This window comes from Fringilla coelebs, assembly GCF_963513975.1.
Source record: "Fringilla coelebs genome assembly, chromosome: 3".
Lineage (NCBI taxonomy): Eukaryota > Metazoa > Chordata > Aves > Passeriformes > Fringillidae > Fringilla > Fringilla coelebs.
In genome coordinates, this window is record NC_140030.1 from 108,578,031 (window position 1) to 108,601,051 (window position 23,021).

Here is a 23,021-nt window from a genome sequence, read left to right on the forward strand (position 1 = left end):
CATTTCATATTACAAGACAATTGAAAAAAAATTGACAGAACACTAATTTACTTCATAACAGATTTGCAGAAGACTTAATAAGCTCTTATTTTGTGTAGAAATCCAAACACTGTCTCATTAAACAACACTGCTTGTTGAAAAGAAAACGCTTCAAACTCGTAGACCTAAGACAGACACGCACATCTTAAATATATCCATCTTGAACCCAGTTCTCCTCTTATCCCGCACTGAACTGCATGCAGACTCACGCTAGCTGAGGAGCATTTTTAACAGGCTTTGAAGGCCGGGAGATGCTCTGCATGTTTGGTGTTTCACACGGAGCATCTGCGAGCGCCGGGCAGGCTGTGTCAGACCGCCCTCTCACGGCAACGCCAGCGCAGGAGCCCCGGGCTACGACTGCGATGTCAGAGACCGTCTCTCACCCCCAACACATGCAGGCATCAGCACATGCAACCGGGACCTTCCAAATTTAAAGCTGGAAGCAGTGTTTATGCTCTGGCTTCTCTGCCACAAGGACAAAAGCATCGATTTCTCATCGTGCTGGAGTTTTGCTGCCTTTTGCCCTTGCACTCAGCAGAATTTGGCACTGGGATTGGATTCTCCATCCCTCCTTCTGTACTTTGGGTCTTGTAAAATCTGGCCTCATTAATAGCCTTGCTTCATGAAGCAGCCCTCTAGGGCCTTGCAACAGAACAGTGCACAGCAGTATCTTACCTGCTCTCATCTACCCTTTATCTCTTCCATTCCCACCTTATCTCGGTCATATCTATCAGGGAGGACTAATACAGAATTAATTCTGCAAGAGAAAATAGCACTGCTGGACCAGTATAAAAGAGATTGCACTTCAGAGCAGAATCTGTATCTTCAGCTGCATGTTAAAGAATATCATGACTCTCAGGCATTCCTGGAAGAAAACTACACAAATTCAATCACTTTTTCTCCGTGTTGGGATTTAGGTCCTAGAATACTGAACACATATCAGCATTGCTTTGAAACAGTAACAGATAGGTATGTCACAGTTGTTTTGTTGCTTGTTGTATAGAAAACACATTACACAGAGGATAAAACATCACACAGGGGATAAAGCATGTCACACGGAGGATTGGACAATAGCTGCATCTGCAACTTCAAGAGATGAATAGAAATACACCTAATTTTTCATCAGGACACCAAGCAGTCAATTCTTTTGGGACAAAATGTAGTACAAAACTAGGCTCAGGAAACCATAATTGATGCCTGAGTGAGGTAGGAATTATTATAATCATCTTCTCATACTATTATTTAACATAGAATACCTGTTCTGAAATGCTGCACCATGCATGAGTTGCTTGCCATTTTGAAGGTTTACACTGACAAAGAAGCTAAATTGACAGCACCCAGCCCATAAATGAAGTCATATGCTTATGAAACTCATTAAAAAGTCAGACAATATACTCCTAGGGAAATCTATGTATTTCAATTTGTTGCTGCAAAGCAGGATGGGCTGGCAACTACACAGCCAGAACTCCAAAATATTTCCATCCCTGTTGCATGTGGATGAGTGTGGAAAAAACCTCAGCGTTGCCAGCCCTTAGAAGTATGATGATTTGGGTATTAATTTTACAATAAGAATTATTTCTTTTGCACTGCTATTGCAATACTTCTTTGCTGCTGGATGATGTTCTGCTTGTGCATGCACCCAGAGAGACACTCTGGTGGCAGCTGAAATAAGGGAGGGAGGGAGGGAGGCAGGAAGGCAGGAAGGCAGGAAGGCAGGAAGGAAGGCTGGCTTACCTTGTGTTGTCCCATCCAGTCCCATGAGACATCTCATTGCCCTGATGATTTGCTCTGCTACGGGGGGGCACATGGACGTGGCATACACAGCACTATGAGAATGAGTTCGTAAAAAGTCCACAAGGTCCTTACACAAGCAAAACAAAGCATGAATGAGCTTTGAGCTGACCAAACAGCAGATCTCCCTCTTAACTACTGCAGGAGTGGGAATGTGCAAAAGGAAGAGGATCTTTCACCAGCTACTGGACTGCATTCTTGACTGCCACTGTTAATACACGCCTGAAGAAACATCAGGCAGGTCCAAAGGCTTTACCATCTAAGTGGGACAATTACAGCTGAAACAAAAGTCTGGAATAGAATAATGTTTACTTCTGTGCTCAGACTTATTATAAAGGAGCCAAAATGATTTCAAGACCAATTAACAGCCACACTTAAAATAATGCTGCTCAGTTCCCCTCTGGTAATGAAACAAAGGCTATATGACATCAGTATTGGTCCTCTGCTACATGACCTAGCCCAGGAAAGCCACCTCACTGAGATCTATCTTTGTCTGTAAGCACATAAATTTTCAATCAAAACTTTCAATCAGTATGGCAGGTTACAGTCATGTCAGAGTTGGTATAATTGCTTTAACATTTCCTAAGAACACAATCTGTCCTCTTAGAAAAACCATTGATATGCTGTAGGCATGTCTAAAACACCAGTAACTCTCCTGAATTCAAGCATGCAGTAGGAATTCAGATCTTACTAAGGCCATCATTGTTGTAACAACTTATATCTCCTAGTGCAAAATATCAGAGTAACAGTTACCACACTAAAAGTTGAGCGCGTGTTAGTGAGAAAGGGATGAGGCCTGCCTGAAAATTGACTTTGATAAAAAAATATAATCAGAAAAGAAAATCCAGTGAGAGTAACACAAAACACTACCGAAATACTGTGTGAGCCTAGGCAGTAACTCCAGTGCTGAGGATAAAGATTTACCTAACCTTAGACAGGTTATGCAGGGCCATATTGCAATTGTATTCCTAACTGGAATGGTTCCTAATTGGAATTGTTTTGGTTAAAAGCTAAGAAGGCTTCTGGGCTCCAGCTGATGCAGAATAAACAGCACCACTCTGAGTTTTTGGCTACAGAAAGGAACATAGGTAGGTGAATGGGTGACCAGCCTTCCAAGGCTGCTAAGCCTGAGGCAACGCTTAGTGAGACACATAGGTGTGAAAAGAGTGACCTTTTTTCACTGAAAAAAAACCTCCCAAGGATTAGAGGATAAATTACATGGGACCCCTTTTCAGAAGTCTAATCTTTCTATACTTTCTAGCTACATTACCCACATTATTTTTGGTAAGAAATAAATGTACAACTAAAATTCAGGAAGCCAAGGAAACAAAGAAAATTGATTTTTGATATATTATGACACTCGGTTTTAAGATCTCTAGGGGCAAACCCAAAAAAGACAGTAAGAAATACAGTTTCTACTTTCTTATAGCCCTTTTATTCTACTGTAAGGCTACCCTTATTAATGTTATCCTGACAACAACCATATGGGCTGAATAAACAGGCTTCCCACTCATTCAGCAGACTGCTTAAAAAATACATTCAGCTGGGTATGAAAAGAGAAAATAATCAGCAGCCATTTGATCTCTCTGTCAAGCAACAAAACCAATGACATTTCACAATGGTGCTGATTATGCTTTCTCTTCTACACCCCCAGTTAAAGCAAGCTCAGCTCTACTTTTTGTTGACATCTGTTGTTGGCAAGAGGTTGTTTTGTTAATGTATGCGGAGCAACTGAGGACACAGAATTTACTATTGCAAAAGGCCCCCAGTAACCTCTTTCTCCATTTTCCTAAAAAATGCAACTATGTCAATTCACAACTCTTTAGGAATTTTATTATCAGTGGATGAAACTGTGGTTTTAATCTCTCAATATTGCTTCACATACTGTTTACAAATGTGAAACAAAGTAATGAGCAATCCACATGCAAATTAATGTAGGGAAGTATATTAGCCAACCACAACATGTCCAAACATTTCCAAGACAAACAACAATCATCAGAGTGGCACAGAATAATCCAACTCAAGCAAATTACATAATATGAACATGAGACAAAAATAAGAAAGTCTGACTGTTTGATGTGCATTTGGGATCCAAGCAAAAATGATGCTAACTTTAGAACAGCGCTCGTGTTAAGCAGTCTGTTCAAAAAGATCCTGAAAAATATCATGCATCATACAAAAGCAGTTCCCACACCCTTGATGTGAAATTGTTTATGGTTTCCTCTTACCTTTTTGCCAGCTATGTATCCTCCAGCTGCGCCAAAGCTCTTTGTGAACGTTCCCATTAATACATCAACATCATTGGGACTCATCCCGAAGTATTCCACAACTCCTCGGCCCGTTGCTCCCACTGCACCAATGCTGTGAGCTTCGTCCAAGTAGAGGTATGCTTTGTACTTGTTCTTCAGGGAGACTATCTCTGGCAGGCGCACGATGGACCCTTCCATGCTGCTCATGGAGAGAATCAGGGGTGAACAACAAACCCTCCACTGACAGAAAACATAGTCATTGATTACCTCAGTCCACCAAAGTTCTTCTGGAATCTCAGTTTTTACTAACAAGCCAAAAAACCCCAAACTCACAACCCATTCCCACTTGCAGGTGAGTACAAAAGAGTTAAACAGTTTTTTCCACTTGCAAGTGAGTACAAAAGAATTCAATGGTTTTAGAATTCAAACATTGAAAACCAGTCAAAAAAGTCTTTGGATGTTTGTAAATTGTCAACATGTCAGAGGAGAGAAGGAAAGGTGTAAAGCAAGGCGGAGATACTTACCCTAAGCAGCACACTACAGTTCATTTCTACAAAACAAATATTATAAAGAACAGCTATAATTCAGTCTGGTCCCTGCTTACTTCATTGTCAGCTACTGTGGCAATATTTGGGCATAACAGCTCTAGAGCAAATTCATCTGGTGCAGAGGAGTTGGGTCCAACATACACTGGAGATGAGCCATGTGAAACCCACAGCTGGTGCCATAAACTCTAAGCATTCCCAGTCTTCACACAATCAGGGATTAAAACAGGCAGCTGAAATCCAGTCTTGCCAATTTTTGCTTCGATATGAACTTTTTAGGAAATGTAGCCTGCTACCTAATAATCAAAAGTAAAAAATAAAGTTTCCATTCCTTTTCTCTTTACTTTCTTACAGCCATGCAGAAAACCAAAATATTTGGAACTGGCACAGGTTGCCCAGAGAAGCTGTGCATGCCCCATAGCTGGCAGTGTTCTAGGTCAGGTTGGATACAGCTCTGAGCAACCTGGTTTAGTGGAAGATGTCCCTATCCATGACAGGGGGAGTTGGAACAAGATGGGCTTTCAGGTCCCTTCCAACCCAGACCATTCCATGATTCTGTGATTAATGGTGTACTGAGATTTATAGAAATGGGAAGAGATGATGTTTTGCACTGTTGGTGGTCATGTCAGTAAATGGGAAGGCACAGAGAAGGTGTCCAGCAAAATGAAAGTGCAGGGAGATAAATAAGGAATGCTCTCTGATCCCATAAAGATGACATATGCAGAGCATTGCTGTGAAGATTTGTGTCTTGAAAACCTTTGTGAGATGACCACAGCTATGCTTTGATATGCTCAGATGCACTCAGTATTCATTTCATAATGAGTTAACCACGTTCTCTTCCACTAGCTCTAGTAAGCAGGTCTTTAAGGCTAAAAACTTCTGATCAAACACAAATTCAGTGTACTGTGGGCCAGAAAATCCAGGGCTCTGCAGCTAAGGCCCACAGCTAAGGTGTATTCACTTGCAACGAGTTTCAGATGAGCAGAAACATGGACTTTGGTCCCAAATAGCAAGTACAAAAGAGAAGTGCAATCAGTGGTGCCTTGGAAATTTTCGGATCCTGGACCAATGGCTTTCACAGGCTGCTTTGTTGCCACTTTACTTGTACTGTGCAGCTGGAAGTTTGGCACCACAAAAGGAGCATGATATGTTTTTAGCACTCGGGAAATTTCTCACAATTTTAGTCCTTCTTCATCCTTTGGTCTCCCAAGTAAACTTGGAAACTGGTCTCCAGTTTTGCAGGAGACCTGCCCAAAGACAAGTCTCCATTAGTGTAACAGCATGGGGGAGTAGCCATGGACAAGGGTTGCCTGTGCTGTTCACACTGGGAGGTTCAGAGAGCCTGGCTGTGTGTGCCTGGAGGCATATTTTTGGCTGTTGCTGACTGCTGGCAAATCATGTCCTTCTGTCCTGCCCAGCCATCAAAGAGGCAGCTGTAGGACTGTGTGCTGGCACCACAGTCCCTCGCAGCAAAGAAGGGTGGGCTTGTACTGCAAGCTCCTGAGGACTGGGCTTTCTCACTTTTCCCAAATGGCACTTGGCAGCTGGGGGAGAAGCAATTTAAGCCACCACAGCTATTTTCCTAGTGAATACAAGGGCAGGGCCCACAGTCCTCACATAGCCCAGAGTCAAAGCATTAGTCAGCTAAAATGACACTGAGGCACTGGATGTGCTTGGACGTGTACCATAGGACGTGCTGGGCTTGGCAGCTTTCAGCTGTGTCTGGTGGGTCTGCAGGGAGAGAGAGCCAAGGAGCACCTCTGCAAACTGCAATCCCACCCTCCACCTTCCTGCAGGCTTGGGCACAACAGCCAGGCACAGAAGGACAATAATAGTTTTTCCACATTTATATGGTCATCATTAGGCTTGGTGGCTAATGGAGATTCAGGCAGGAGAGACAGCATTTAACTTCAAAAAGAATAAAAAAGGGTGAATTAAAAATGCTGGGTATTTGTGTAATGGAAGGAAAGTTGTGCTGAATCCCAGAATACATGAAGCTGGTACATAGCTGATGCAAGATTTAACCATTTAGAAGGATTAATGAACACTTTTCTTTCTCATATGAGTAGGAGATTTCTCTTGGAACTCTAAGCTGCTTAGCAAAACAAGGCACTTGTATTCAGTTTCAGTTTTGATCTGCTGCTCTTGAAAGATGCTGGCTGACAAAAATGCAATAGTTGACAGAGGTCCTAATGTGGCCTTGAAGTCTGTCCTTTTGCAATAGTCCATGGAACAGATAAAGTGCTGCTGGAGTCATGTACATGTTCTGTGCTGCCATTGCAACAGGTCTCAGCTATCCTGACGACAGAGATGAGAACTGTTTTGCTGCCAGCTCTAGTCTTGGTCTCTCTTTTGATCCTGAGTGATGGTTAGTGATATGCACACCACTCTAGAATTGCTTTAAGATAAGGCTCATTTCACATAACCCCTTGAGTAGCCCAAATGGAAAGTCTACTGAATCCTCCAGTAAATGTTTAATATGTCAAGTGAGCTTAAACCAAAGAGCCAGAAGTGAACTGTACTGGTTCTGTCTCACTCTGGCTGCGTCTCTTAGCTTTGTGTACAAATGTATAGATCTGTTTCCAGATCTGCTCAAGCACACAGGGAATATAAAAAACCCCAGATGAACTAGAGCTGGCTCTACCCAGGCCAGGTGTTCTCATTACATGGTATGACATCCTGTCTTGTAGCACAAATTCCTAGCTTGGTGGCAGGGATGGAAAGCTTCTAGATTGCAGCTGACCCTCATCTCCCTTGTGTGGTGGACAGGCACAAAAACTTGAGTCAGAACACACTCATTTTGAATGTACTTCCAGATGTGAGGAGATAATCCTCAATTTTTAGAACACTCCAGTTTGGAACTTGATTCAATCCCCACCAAAGCACTGATGTTCTTCCCGATGCAGGTGTTGAATTGTGGATCCAGGTGCTTCGAGAGACAGGAGGTGTGTGCTTGTAATGGTCACTTCACTTGGAATACAGGCTCACCCTTGACACAATTTTGATGGGGTTTTTGCCCAGTTTATCTTGAAACGTTTTGGGAAAAGGGTTTCTACATTCTACTATGGTACCACATCTTTTTTTTTTTTTTTATTTTTCTGTCAGGAAAACTAATTTACAAGTATTCCACCTCTTATCTACTTCATCTCTAAACATGCTCTAGAGTACCACTATCTTTTAAACATCTGAAGAGTTTATCTGTTCCCCTTTCAGGCTAGTTTGTAATTGGGAAAAATCTCTCTTTTCCTGGCCTGCTACTCACACAACATATATATTCCACTTTAACAGTTACTTTAGGCGCTGTTTTCTTACATAAACTTTGTACATTCATACAACAATCTCTGTTTTGTAGTTTAAAGTAATAATTTTAAGGAAATCTTTCAACTCTGCCCTCAAATACAACTCCATTTCAACACTGAAATTATAGAAATTTTAACCTTTAATGCTGGTCCTTGGCCAAAGACATTAAATGTTACCTCATTTTTTTCTGGAAGTCCAGTCACTTATTCCCAGGAAATAAAAAAAATCCCTGCTTAATTTCCTACACTACTGGCATTGAATCCCAAGGAACTTTTAATGCACATGAAAAGGCATTGGACAATATCTAACTGATGAGAGCTATTTTCTTAGCTGGAAGAGAAAATACACAAATTAAACCAAAAGTAAGGAAAAAACAAATGAAAACCAATCTGTTTCGATCAATTTCTGATGCTCCATAACTTCTGCCTGAGCCTTGGCCTATCTGACTCCCAAGTAAATATGCATGGAAGAGAGCAGAAACCTACCACAAACCATGTAAGAACACAGTAACTGATTAATCCTGAACTGGAAATGGTAGAAGCCAAGGAAAACATTAGCTGGAATTCAAATAATAAAAATATTATTTAGCAAGTCAGTTTAACTTGTGCCCTGGTTACTGCCAAAACTTGTTCATGCTTTTTGGAGTCAAGATTGATGACTAGATGGTCTCCCTCAGTTTGGAACACAAACTGAATATATTTGCTCCTAGGTTGGTCCAAGTTAAAAACCAGCTTTCACTAAGAGTTATATTTACTTTTGATGATTTTTTTTCTTTTTAAGATAATAGAGACATTAAAAAGCAAACAAAAATATACCTAATTCTATTTATTTGACATGTAGCTTGAGTGCTTCCCAAGTCGAGGGGCCAATTCTGCTTTCAGTTGCAACCAAGCAAAATCTGTGGTTTATGGTTCCAAACACAAGTCTGATTTCCAGAAATGCTCATGTTGGCTAACAATGACCCTTTTCAAATTTTGCCAGCCGGTAAGTGTAAACACTTTAAGATACTCCTAATGGAAACAGAAGACAAATTTCTTTCCATACCATAAACTTCGCCATGCTAGGACTATGATGTCCCATATAACAGTATTTTTTTAAAGAAGGAAAGCCTAGTGTTTTCTTTTACATCTCTGGAAAAAACATTTCTGTAAAAATTTGCCAGGCCAAACTTGCAAATCAGGATATTTTAACTTGGAGAATGGCTCTGACCAAGTTATTTAAATTCTATATTTGCTCTCCCTGAAGCACAACTTAAGGAAAAAAAAAACAAACGGTATTAACTATTGTAAGAAGAATACATTAACTGCACTCTAACTTCTCTTAAACCCTCGTGATGAATGTTAATTTGACATTTGGCAAACCTTCAAGAAAACTATCATTAGCCAATAAGGGGCTGGAAAATTTTAGTCTTTCAAAAGCTCGGGCCAAGAAAGGAAAGAACATACACATGAAAAGAGTAAGAGCATTTCTACTTTGTCCTTCTCCAGCTTTTTTTTTTTTTTTTTTTTAATTTTTGCATATGAAATGTTCTTAGCTACCAGCTGGCTCAGAGTGCCCGGGCTGTGAGCCTGCTCCTGGCAGTGCCGTGGGGCCTGGGCTGGCAGCGGCGGCAGGGACACAGCGAGGTGGTACATGGTGGCATTCGCCCTCACTCAAGCCACAGCAGATTTCCTTTACAACCAAACCACACTCTCCAATTTCTGATCTGCTTAGACTGTGAAAACAACTTACTAACTAACCAACCAACCAACCAACCAACCAACACACCAACCTAGCTACTGCTAGGGATAGTTTCCAATGAGAGACTATTAGAGACCTGAGCTTTGTTTTTTCAGGACCTTATGCCTTTCAGAAGCATAGACACTCAGGGCATGAATGGTCTTAACACTATTTGGCCTTTATGGAGCAGAAGGAGCTTTATGGTTCCTTTAAGTAGGTATTCTGAGGTTTAAGGTGCTTTTATTTTGCATTCCAACAGAAGGTTTTTGAATTCTGGTGAATTAAAGCTCATTTGAGAATGAACTATAAAACGACAGGAAAGAAAACTCTACTCCAAACATAAATCTGGAAATACAGTTACAAGTTAGTATACTTAAATAGCTGACAGTGGGTTTGTTCCACTTCTTGGACTGATCCACACCTCTGTGTTACCAGTCTACCTTCTCATTCCCTAGTGGTCAATATTCAGGATAAAGGATTTAAAAGTGAACAAAGCTCAGCAGCTGGAGCCTTTTCTGCCAGCCATGTGATCCAGGGAACATTTGTCAGTAAAATGTTGGTGGTCCACTTAATTTCTGTGTGATCAAAGCCCTTAAATCCAAGCTTTCTTTTAGTAGTGCCAAGCAATGTTTATTTGTAGTTTTGCTCTGTTTATTCTGCTTGAAAGGACACGTTCAGCCTGCTTTGGATCAGCTGATCTGCTGATCCTGTTTCACCTCTGAGTGACAGGTGTTTAGATAAGGACTGATTTGGTCTCTTTGCAGATGGAAAATGTTAGGCAAAAAGAAAGCACTGACAACTATGAAGTTGTGATGACATGAGATCCTAGAAGATTTTTTACCAATAAAAAGCTAATTGGCCAAGCTGTGCCAGCATTTTGCAGTAAAATGGCGTAAGTGACTGCCCATCGAGACTGGCGGTATTTCAGCAACACATGATACAATCCCCACATAGAAAGTTTTAATGTCACTTTTATAAACCCTGTCGTGCCCTGTGAATGAGTGGCTCTGGTTTCTTTCTCTCTGAGGCAGGTATTGCTACTCCCCAAACCACCCCTGTCCTGCTCCCCCATCTCCTGTCATCACTGCACTAGCCTCGCCTACACCCCTGCAAACCCTCTTTCTGTTCACACTCCTGCTTCTTTGGCCCTTCCCTTCTCCAACTCCTGCCCAGGAATGGCTCCTCCTCCATGAGTGCCCTGGTTGCCTTCCCAGCAACCTTCTCCAGACTGGAGCAGTGGCCAGGATGAAGCCCAGGGTGATGAGCCTGGCTGGTGCCACTGCTTCACTGCTCAACTCCACTGACTGTTTGACTTTCTGGTTGGGTAAAAGCTGCACCATGCTGTGTAGCTATTTGACTTAGGTGCTCTATAATTATATTGTATTATTGAAGCTGCTATTATCAGATGCATTCTCAAAGGCACTTCTCTCATTTGAATTCCTCCAGGGACTAGGGCTATGTTAAATACCACTATATAATTCTTTGAAAGCCAGTCTTTCAATTTTCCTGTTAAAGTGTGAGTCTATTAGATCCAGCACTAGTTACTAAAAAGGTGCTGATATCACTTAACCTAAGTTTAGCTTAAGGTTTCAACAACTGGGCAAGAACTGGGCATGCAGAGCTTAATTCTGTGTAGTTGTCTTTTGATCTGTCCATGTGTAACAAACAACTCTTACTCAGCAGAACTCCTCACCAACTATAGTTCCACAAACTTTATCACATCTGTCACAACATACATCACCTTACCTGTCTTGCTCTCAGTACATCTCCCACCCAACTGTGATTTTCTAAATCAACATTCAGAACAATGTACAGGGTCTAATTGGAGCTACAGGATACAAGGTTCAGGCTGTCATCATGGAAATCAACACATTCATGAGATCACAGAAAGTTAGTGCAACTTCCACTCTCATTAAGATTTCCCTCAGATACCTAGAGTCAGAGTTTGCCCCACTCAATTCATCATTCTGTCCTCAGAAATGATAGAATACTCATCTTTCTACAACACAAGCATACCTGTAAATGCCCTCCACCAGGATGATAATTTTTCTCCATGCTCTGTGGGTGCGAGGCTGTCCATATATTATTGCATCTCTCAGCAGCTTCTCGAGGCTCTGCATATCTTTATTTAAAAATAAGAAAAAGGAGGAAGGAAAAAACATTAACAGTTTTTTGTCAAGAACTTTCCATTTTCTCTTAGCTGCTATTTTTCCTATTCAGAAAAATACAACATTAAAAAAAAAAAGTGTCCTAAAGATAAACTTCTTTTATTAGTAGGCAAGACCCAACAATTCCTTTCATTGGTGTGAATGCAATTTAGTGACAGGAAGAGTTGTAAAAGGCTTCCAGATATGCACCTGATCTGGGAAACTTCTAGAAATACTCAGCATACATTTGTATTTAAAGGCAAAAGGGAATTACTTTGCTTCAGTACTGAGGCTGCCAGCAGTTCTGTGTAGGGGCTGCTGATACTCATAATTTATCAAGGCTTCAGTCGTGAGTTTTGGTTGCTTTCCAGCCACAAGCTCACAAAAAACAAGCATTTCTTCAGCAAAGGTTTTGACAAGGCTGCATGAAGCACATAAGGATGGCAGCAAGAGAAGTCTTGTCCTCCTCAAGAAGGAAAACAAGTGGAAGGTTTCTGATGGGAAAGGAAGAGGCAGGTGGATACAAGCACATGGCATGGATGCATTAATCTGGTGCCTAAATGCTTGGCACTGGCAGGACTTCAATATAAGGAGCCCTGGAACAAGGTTATGATCCTTAGCTGCTTCCTTAAGGGCTGAGTGCAGGTCATCAAAAAATACCTTGAAGGAAAGCCATTTGAAATCTTGAAGAAGATGGAAGAAGCAAGAAAAAATACCACAGAAATCAGGGAAAAGCCAAATGTGACTCTCAATGCACCAGCATTCTGGTGTCTCCGATGAATGGACGCTCTTCAAAATGAATTATTCAGGTGCTTTTCAGAATCTGGATTGGCATTTCAAAATATTTTCCATGAACATTCTGTAGAGTCTCATAATACCCAAATAACATTACAGATCAGCTCAAACTCTGGGCTGAGAAAATCAATGGCATTTTTCCACAATATAACCCCATTTGCTTCAGCAGCACATCTTAACACAGTTAATACAACCTTCTACAAAGTTAATGTGTAAAATGAATTGTCCTGAGGGGGAAAAAAAAATACACCTTAGAAATATTAATATTGACCCACAGTTCGGTTTCTGCCCTAGGGGAATGGAGCCATTGCACATTAATTGCCCATTATGAGTACCCTGTGCCCTGAGAGATGGCCAGGTTATGACCTGAACCCTTCCACATCCTGATGCCTCACCTCTTCCCAGGAACATTCAGTGATGTTGGTGGAAGGTGCAGTTCTCAGTAACCAAGCTGCCACTCTGCACCTGACCTAGCAAATCCCTGCTGTACTCTACAAAGCACAAAATAGGCATGGGCAGTATCAGTTGCCCCTTGTTCCAGTGGTGCAATGGCCTGCACACCTCAGTGAGCTCCAGGATGGAGAATGCTGCTAGGAATAATGCAATGCAGACAGCACACTTTCCACTAGATGGCAATCAAGGAAATCAAAGTTCTTTGCTGCTTTCTATGGGAAAGTTAAAACCAAGACGATAATTTGCAGCTGCTCACGTTCTCTTTTGTTTCAAGTAGATAATATTTAGAACTCCTCCTAAAGGGCTCCCTCAGTGTAACAGAAATCTCAGACTAAAATTTGGACACCCCCTTTTCTCCACCAAATTATTCTCTATTGATGTCAGTGTCCTCTAAATCCTTTTGGGACCTTTGAACCCCTTTTCTGAATCACACAGGGTTTTTCAAGTCAGTGTTCTATGTCTCAGTCCAGATCAGCTCTTCACTTCAGAAAAGCCATTCTGCCTCTAAGCTAAGAGCATGGCTTGAAGATTTAGTTGTTTTAGCACATGCCCATGAAAAGAAAAAAAAAGGAGAGGAAATTAAGTGAAATGTATATAATTCTGTTTTAAAACATACATGGCTGTGGAATAGGTCCTCTGTCCAAACTACCGTGGAACATGAGACCTCAGACTGGGCAGAACTTCTGCAAGGGATGAGGTTCCCTGATTTTACACATCATATAGTCCTGCTGGAGTACAGGTTAAGAACAGTCTGTTTGCAGGATCAGGGCTATCTCACTTTCTTTCTGACATCTCATTTTGAAAAAACACGTATGTGTGACTCTTTCTGAAGCCTGTAATAGTCAACACATAATTTGTTCATGTGCAAATGAATTTTAATGATCTATTAACTGCCTCACTTGGAAAGGGGAAACAGGCAGAAAGAAGAAAATCTTTAGTATTCCCCACAAAAGGCTGCTTCTGTTCTTCAAGGTGAAAACAGTGCTCTGTGTGCTTGTGCTTAAGCTTTTCGGAAAGTAGGAAATACTGAATGCCAGGAAAAACAACAGCACAACCCCAGATGACTTTCAGATATCAAATTATTTACTCATTAAATATAGTTAGACTGAGAGACATTAGGATATTAAGATGATGAGCTGCTCGAGTCCATCTTGAATAACCAGTTATAGAGAAAATAACAGTCCTTCCTTGTCTGACCATCACCAGCCCAAGGTTTTCAGCAGCAATGGCCAACAACTGCTCACCAGCCCTGGAGGTAGAGTTAATCAGTCAAAGCACAACCAAATCTATCCATGTGTTTCACTTTCCACCTTCTCCTTACAGCATATTCCCCAGATATGGAGGATAAAGTTTCCTAAGAGGGGACAGTGGATCTATCAGTGGGTTGGTGGACCTTGCATAATCCTTGTTTGGGATCTCTCACAGTTAATTCAAGAGTAATACCAGGAACACAAACTGCCAGTGGGCTGGAGCAAGTCTGAACCTGGGCAGGCAGAGTGTCATGCTGCCTGCAGTGCAGGTGGGACAGCAGGCTTCTGGAGGCCCTCGTCCTTACACTGCAATGCTAGGGATGTCATCACCCTTCCCCTGTGTGGGCTGGAAGCCTCCTGTGTGATGTCAGCTGAATCCTGTTTAATTGAAATAAACAGCCTGCTGCGACTCTTGTCATGTTCTTCTTTTTGCTTTGTGCTTGTAACTCTGATTTTCAGTTTCTCCCCTTTTGCACTCTCATGCAAGGTGGCTGACAGATATCACAGACCCCGTGGCTACACACAGATATCTTTGTTTGGAACGTGGGAGTGGTGATCACTGCAGCCACAGCAACAGTCTGAGACTCCCCTCCCTGCCCCTCAATAAATACCAATCTCTCTGAAAGGAAAGGGCAATGGCTCAAGAAAGCTCCCTGTGCACACTTGGCAAGGCAGATGTGGCTTTCTCAAGGCTGAGAGGGTGACTGCAGACACAGCGTGCAGGGAGCAGGACAGACCAGTCTCCTTGCCCTGGCAGCGTCGGTGTGTGTCACAGGGAATCACACCCAGCTGCATTAGGCTGCAGTCCACCTATCTGGGCAAGTCTTGTCTCTGATAGTGGCCAGAGGCTTCAAGGAGCACAAAACCTTAGTGGGTAATGTGCCTTTCATCCTGCTCTGTAATAGCTGTAACACTGCTTCCCTTCTGAAAATCAAGGGCTACCTACACAGTTTGAAAAAAAAAAAAAAATTAAGGAGCTATCTTGTACTAAACCACCACAAACTCTTGGAGTTTTGCAACCAAAGAGATCTCTTTGCCATTTTAACCTGCTTATTTATCTCTTTCATTTCCCCCTTATTTTATTTGCTTGCTTAATTAGTTGCTCTTAGTTTTCCACATTTTTCCCCTTTTATTTCTTTCTTTTTAGCTAGAGAATATATTTGCTCTGAAAGATGAAGGTCTTTGGCCACCTAGAAGTTCCTTCATCATTAACCACAACTCCTCCAGGTAGCTGTGCATTCTCAAGGTGTCCTCATGGCACTATTATCTAACTGCAAAACAGAAATCGGACTGAGTAGACTGAGAAATGCCAGAGTTTGGATTAACATAAATTCACAATTGTTGTCCAAGCTGGAAGCTGAGTTTTGTATGGGAACCTGGACAGCTCACACCTGCATCACACAATTGTTGTCAACTACTTGATCTGTAAGAAACTAAAAAAAATCCCTTACTACTTCCACAACATTGGAAAGGTGCATAAGGAGGAGCTAGGAATGTATTGCCCTGATTGTCATTTCAGATGCAGATTCAAGCACCAGATTACAGGCTGGATTTTCACCTCGCCAAAGCATAACCTTGGTTATGATTTGCAATTTCCTGCCTTCCTCATAGGATCACTTGTTCTGACTGCTCAGTGAATGCAATGCCTTGCAATGAAGAGAACTGCAAATATTTTTACCCCCATGGCCTGAGTTCTGTGCCTTGTCACAACATTCCCACTGACTTTTCAGGCAATTGCAAATCTAAACCTGAAAACAGGACTGCAGTTGAGTTGCTTGATGCTACATGGGAAAAATGTAGTAGAATTAGAAAGAATAAACAAATCCTAAGCCTTGCATGGTGCCTTCTTTTACAGGCTGGTAAGAACAGAACTCACTTGGATTTAATCAGTCCATAACACCCTCATCTGTTCACTGAAGGAACACCTGATACCAGTATAAGACCCAGAACTGCTGTGAGAGAACCACTTAGATAAAATCACAGGCTGATTAATGGTTAAATATTTGGTTTTGCTTTTCAGGTTTTATTGGTGGGTCAAGGATTTTGGCTAATACTTAACTAGATAAAGGTCAGAGATCCTGAAAAAAGGCTTTTAAATGTATGGTGTTAGTAAAAGATTGCCTTAGAAATTAAAAAGAAAAAAAAAAAAAGGGCCAGAAACCTACAGTCAATCTCTCCTTGAGCCAGAAAATAAAACCATCTGAGTTTAGCCCCATTTAACTGAAGGACTCCCAAGCCTGTCACCTGGGGAAGGTGGGAGAGACTCCCTGGAGACCAAAGCTGGTGAGGGTAACATCAGACACCTCCTAGCAAAAAAACTGACCAAGGCCAGGCCACTACTGCCCCAGTGGTGGGGAGATGTTTTAGCATCCCACCTTCTCCTACTGCACACTGCCTGTTGGACTGTGCTGCTGCCTGAATTCCAGTGCAGCACTGCAGCTTTGTCCTATCTTCCAAAAAAAACACTGCCTAGGAAATGGCATCCTGAGTGGTGTCCTCCCCACAGCAAGGGAGACAAAAGGCAGGTGCTTTATGGGCAGATCAGAATGATTTTAGTCCACTAAAACACCACTGCATACATTTAGGACTGCTTAGAGCCTAAAAATAAAATTGAAAAAAAAAATTAAAATCCCCATGACCTGTGATTCAGAGCAGGGGCCCTATGGAGCTGAACTTTGCTGCTTGCAGCCACAAAATCCCACAAATGCCTGATACAGAAAAACTCCCTTAGAGGCCAAAACCCATGTGCCAATACTGCAATGGCCTCAGCAGGGGGAAGACTGGGGACAGAGCTAATGAGAGCCCACAGGAAGGGAAGGCCCTGTTCAGTAGGTTTCAGTTATGGGGCTAAAATGGAATATTCTCTTACATTTCTCTCACACAGATGATCTACAGGTGTGTGTGCCTGTGCATTTCTCTCAGCCCAGGCCTGTAAATTCCTGTCTGTTTACAAGGAAGGGATTGTTCACTGTCAGGATGCAGGAAACATTCCTATGTCCAAATAAAAACAGACTTATAGGTCCACAGCACTTTTTTTTCTATTATTCACTTTAGGGCTTGCAAACCTTCTCATACAGCCATGCAATGTTTTTTGCCAGAAAGGAAAGATAACCAGATGCCTTTTATTTCACCTAGGAAAATCATAGATGTCTAAAGATTTTGTCTGTTCTAGAAAAGCTATACAGAGTTTTATGGAAAGTGAAATGTCTAAGAGAGCTACCCACTTATTGAAATAGAACTTCATTAACTTTTGTAAGAATAAGAACTATATTATACATATATAAGGTAATAGGTAGAGATTCTTTCTTGTCTTTTAATAAAAAAAATAATAACTATTTGCTTTTGAAAGATGACAAATCAATCCTCTATTGCAGATTTCATGCTTTGAGGTAAAGTAATAGTTTTGCAGAATTAGTTACAGTACAACCTTTGAAAGATGCAGGTACTTCATAGCAAGTTTAAAATGGTAGGTTTTACTCTCTTTTCTGCGAAATATTTTTATCATAGAACACAGTTTTGTATCATTTTTCTTTAGACAAAGAGTTTTTCCATAACAGAGCAGGGAAAGTAAAGAGGAGAGAGCTTTATGCTCTTGTCAGAACCCGGTGGTAAAAACAATGCTTATTAAAGATCTTAAAGCAGTAGCTTAAAGTGCAAAGTTTTCTATTCCTGCACAGGGCCAGTACAGCACAAGAAACCCTGCATTCACACCAAGCAGTGTGACATGGAGCAGGGCTCAATTCTCCTCTTCCTAAGCATGGCAACAGCAGCACAAGCACAGTCTGACCATTTGGGCATGCCTCTATGTGTCACATACCCACACATGAGCAAGAATGACTCTGGGAGCATAAGTAACACAGCTCTGGTCTAACAAAACAAAATCTGTCTAACTGAAAAGAACCCTCCCAACCCAAGCTGGAATTTTTGGTTACTTACTTAATACAGTTTTGGTACTTAATTTTTTTGCTGTACTGACTTGAGTTCCACTACTCCCTGACAGACTCAGAGGGCACAAGGCTGTCTGCTCCATTTTGGGTGAAAGCTTGCATCCTACAAAGGCAGCAGCCCTGCTGGGTTATGCTTTCTACTGCTATCTCCTCCAAAACACATCTTACTTCCCCCACGGCAAAAGGCACTTACATACATCTCTGCATGTGTGATTTTAGTTGTTAGTGATGTGTAACTCATGGTATGGTTAAGGAAATATTAAAAGACACAACTTTCTAGCCACAGCTGAGAGACTCAGAGTGCACTGAGAGAAAGCATGGGCATATGAAGCTCTCTCTAAATGCAGCTTAGGCTCAAGACTACAAAATCGTGACAACAAAAGCTGTCACTCAATTCCAAACAGTACTTGCAAAAGTTCCCAAAGTTTCATTTTGGAAGTGAGCTAAGATGATGTCCCAGCAATGGTATATAAGGCTGTCTTTGGCAAATAAGATCTTTAATCTTGTCTTTGGCAAATAAGATCTTTAATCTTGAAACCAATGAGTTTTTCCAAATGAACTTGGATGGGCTTCCACTGAGGTTTGCCAAGATCCTTAAAGGAACTGTCTGCATTTTCCAGTGCTAGATTAGTGCTGTTTGGGTAGTTCACTATTACTTTTAGGCTCACCCATTATTCAGAAGAGCATCAGCTTTAATTTACTATTAGTGCAGCAGAAGCTGATTAGGTATGAGGTTCTGGGGAGGGGAATGAAATATTGAGGAATGGTTAGAGACTGAATTCCTTAAAGCAAGCATGACAGCTCCAGGTGATATCTTCACAGCTGAGAGTAACATAGTCCTCAGACTGAAATATTTGCTGATGTTGGAAGTGATAGAAGCCAGCTGGACTGCACACAGCAGAGGTGGGTGGAGAGGCTGAGAGTGTTTGGATTTGGGTAGTAAGAGGTGATGCAACCTGATTGAATGGGATAAGGCTTTGAACAAAACCAAGGAAAAGTTGAGAAAAGACTGGTGTGGCAATCATGCTTAGCATATCCAGGTTTGTGGAAGTGGACCATGTTGGGGTATGCTACAGTTATTCTATGAATACTTAATTCTGTAAAAATATTCCTGTTCAGATGGTCTTTAATCCTTGAATGATCCTCAGAAATTGCTTCTTGCCCAAATTATGAATTGATATTAATTATAACAACATCTTATAGTATAATTATAGTGTGCTTTTCATTCCAACTCATCCTTAGGCCTTTTACAGCATATGCATAATTCATTTTTGCTTCCCTTAAGCAACACTTAGTAAAGACAAGATTGTATTGGCCATTAAGAAAGGTAACCAGACCACTCTTCTGATTTCTCACCACTACACTAGCTTCTTTCTTGCAGTCACTGCCTGCTGGCAGCAGTGAGGATGGAAAAGGGAACTGTAATGGGGAATAAGGGAAAAGAACAGCAAAGGCAGTCCCAACATCTCTGACAGTAACCACAGCAGCACTAACTAAATAAAAGTTAGAGAGCATGAGCATTTTAGAAGATAACTATACAATTGCAAAGTTCATCTGTGATTTCTAGACTAAAATTCTATTTCAAAGAATATTTGGGATGATGCTGTTGATATAACCATCTGCAACTTTGCTGTTAGATCCCTGGGAATTCAGAGTAACTGCTTCAAAGGAATGCCATGTTAAAGTAATTCTGGTTTCACTGAACCTGCTGGAAACAGGCATGTTTTTAAAGTATGTTTCTACTGTTTGGGCTACAGCGACAATAACAATGAAACTTTAGTGGCAGCACACAGTCATTCAGCAAGTCAAAAAGACACAAGAGCAATTATAGTATTGCACTATTAATTTTTCCCATCAGAAACCAGTCATAATATTAAACAGTTGATCATCCTGCCTGGACAAAAGCATCATCTGGCAACTGACAGCAAAGTAAGCATTAAAAGAAATCATTCTTGCCTTTGAGGTGTGAGTAACTCTGCCTGTAAAGTTTTCCAACTTCAATACTCACTATTATGCTTGAAGATTCTAATAGTGGCACCGGAAAGCCTCGCACCGAGAACGAGAGAAGTGTGGTTCAACTCATCACTCAAAATGAGGCAGCCCTGTGGAGAAGGAGTGCAATGAGCATCTGCATGAACTGGGAGGCTGCAGGCTCGTGTGCATGTGTGTGCCAACATACACACGTGTCTGTGACAGAGCACTGCACCAATTAAACTGTAAGGATTAAACATTAAATGAATTTTCTGCCACTTTCCTGGAGGGGCCAGGGTGTGATAGAGGGTTTCTTTTTGAGTTAGGTCTCAGAAGCTCTTGGTGATCTATATCAGATAGCTCAGCCACCTCAGATGGCATAAAATCAGCAGGATGGCTTCTGTGGTAGTGTTGGAAACAGAAGAGTTTTAATAAAAGGCAAAATAACAAAGCTCTTTACAGAGAAAAACTGAGCCAGGGGCAAGAAGTTCTTGCTCCTGGTAGAACACCTCACAAAAGCCTTTAGTTTCTTTGTTCTATTCCTTTTCTAGTAAATTGCTCAGGTGGGACTTTTTGGCTCCTGTCCAATTGGCTATCCTTAAGTTTGAGATAAAGTCCCCAAGGTCTTATGAGGTGTCTTTTTACCTAATCGAGGAGAGAAACTTCTGAGATTTTTCCTTTTTTAAGAGACAAAAAATGGTTTTGTCCCTCTGTCAACAGGAGACACATTCCTACAGGGGTGCACTGCAAAGGCTGAAATAGTGGGATCAGATTCTCAGGCATTCCCAGGTGACGCACAGGGGCCCAATATTTCCTGTAACTGGAAAGCAGCAAATAACCCTGTTAAACACTGACTCTATATAGTAAAATCAGGCAATGTTGCTTCCTCTATCACCTGTTTACAGCCCATTTTGAGCTGTAAGGAAAATGCAGTCACCACCCCACATGTAAAGGCTCTATGGCAGTAGTGTAAGGAGAAGTAATACTGAGGCTTGCCTGGCATCAGCCCTTTGGACTGCAGAAATGAGATGAGCAGAGACTGATACCTTGTCAGTCCCACCTTCATTAAGATGTGAGTGAAGTTTAGGAACCAGAGTCTTTATCTGGTAAATGCATATAGAGTTGACCTGCTGTATACTTTTTATTAATTAACTCAGTTGAAAATTCATTTTGTTTTTAGAATCGAAAATAGAAATGTGGGAGAAGTAAATTTGTCTATTACATTAACAAGGGGCAGGACTCACAGTTGAAATTCAAGTTTGAACCCTTGTTTGCTCTCTATTGAACATGTTTTGCTGTGTTTCATTACACATAATTAAGCAAAACCTTATTCTGGAATCATAGATTAGACCTAGGTTGAGATACTCACACAATCTCCACAGAGACTGGTTTGAAGAACTAACCGTAAGTGTAGATGCAGCTTGACAAGAAAATGTAGCTGCTAGACTTAATTATAGAGGAAAACATAGGAGTAAATCTCTCAAACTAGGGTAGTTGAATAATATTTGTAATATATATAATAATACATACCGAATTTTCAAATATATATATAAACATATTTATTTATTAAAAATACATAAATTAATATCTTTATTTGTGCCACTTATATTTATCCCACCTCTGACAGAGGCTTGAATCTCTACACGAAGCCAGGTAAGGGAGGGAAAATTATTATACAGCTAAGACAAGTGCATATCTCACACTGCATATCTCCAATTTCATAAATTTACCTTCATTAATTCTCTGTATCTGTTCCCCTTGAAACTGCTGGAGAAGTTCTCCAGCACTGCTGCAGACTGAAGTTCATGTTCTGGATGACTGAAGCAACTCTCCCTGCCCAGCAGTTGTATTTTAGAGATCTTGCAAAAGCTGCAGTCATCTTCAACAGAGAGGGAAGTGACTTCACCTCTGTGCTGGCGTTTCAGAAGTCTTGGTTATACACCACAAACTGAATTCATTCTACCTCCACCAAGAGGGAGGTCATGCTTTGTGCTTACATGGCACACTTCCAGCTGCTCCACACCTGGACAAGCCAAGGAGGAGTTACCCATTTTCCAGCCATCAGCACAGTGCAATTGTTTGTGATGTCCACAGTTACCAGTGACAGGATGATGGATTTCTTTGAGTTATCTACGCCAAACTGGAGAGGAGGTCCCTTCAGCACCAAGAACCCAACTTTTGTAACATGATCACAGCTTTAGACTTGCACTTGCTGCCAGCTTTCTTTGCAGGGCTGGCTGGAGCTCTGTTCAGCTGGAACACTAAGCACTGTGCTTTTCCTTTTCTCAAAGTGTTGTAAAAACTATCCTAATCATCATCTTTCATCACAGGAAGCTGGGCAAAATCTCAGCAAGTGGCCTAAGTACTTCATCCCACAACACCTGGACTGGGATTTAACATTTGGTTACTTTTTAAGGAGAAGAAACGTCATTAAGAGGAGCTAGAGAGCTGTATCACTGATCCTTAAGCAGATGTGAGGAATGTGTGATAGCAACACTCAGTGCTATCACAGATGATAAAGGAGCATATTTAAGGTCACAAGGTCATCAGCTTTATGACTCACACATTCCTGATACCAAGCTCTGTTCCTCGATCAAGCCTTTCCACTCACTGAAAGCCCAGAGTACTGCAACAGCAGTTACAGCAATTAATAAATGATTGCTCTACATGTTCCTGAAGGAAGTACTCACCTTTCCAACAAGGGCTGGAATATTCATTGAGTTAGTTGCAAAGCCCATGCCAAACACCATAGCATCTTCCACACCAAGGAACTTGGCCACGAGTTTCTCTAGTTCTACATGTTTGTCTAAGGTGC

General features: G+C 41.4%; 1 protein-coding gene across 1 annotated transcript in view; it reads right to left on the reverse strand.

Moving 5' to 3' along the window:
- Window positions 1–23,021, reverse strand: part of SPTLC3 (serine palmitoyltransferase long chain base subunit 3) — a gene marked incomplete at its 5' end in the record, with an annotated part of 79,459 nt that overhangs the window by 12,843 nt on the left and 43,595 nt on the right. The window contains 5 exons of the mRNA XM_084202159.1: window positions 1,774–1,900; window positions 4,059–4,278; window positions 11,660–11,765; window positions 20,244–20,337; window positions 22,897–23,021. Coding sequence (XP_084058285.1) covers window positions 1,774–1,900; window positions 4,059–4,278; window positions 11,660–11,765; window positions 20,244–20,337; window positions 22,897–23,021 — 672 coding nt within the window. The remainder of the gene's footprint in view (window positions 1–1,773; window positions 1,901–4,058; window positions 4,279–11,659; window positions 11,766–20,243; window positions 20,338–22,896) is intronic.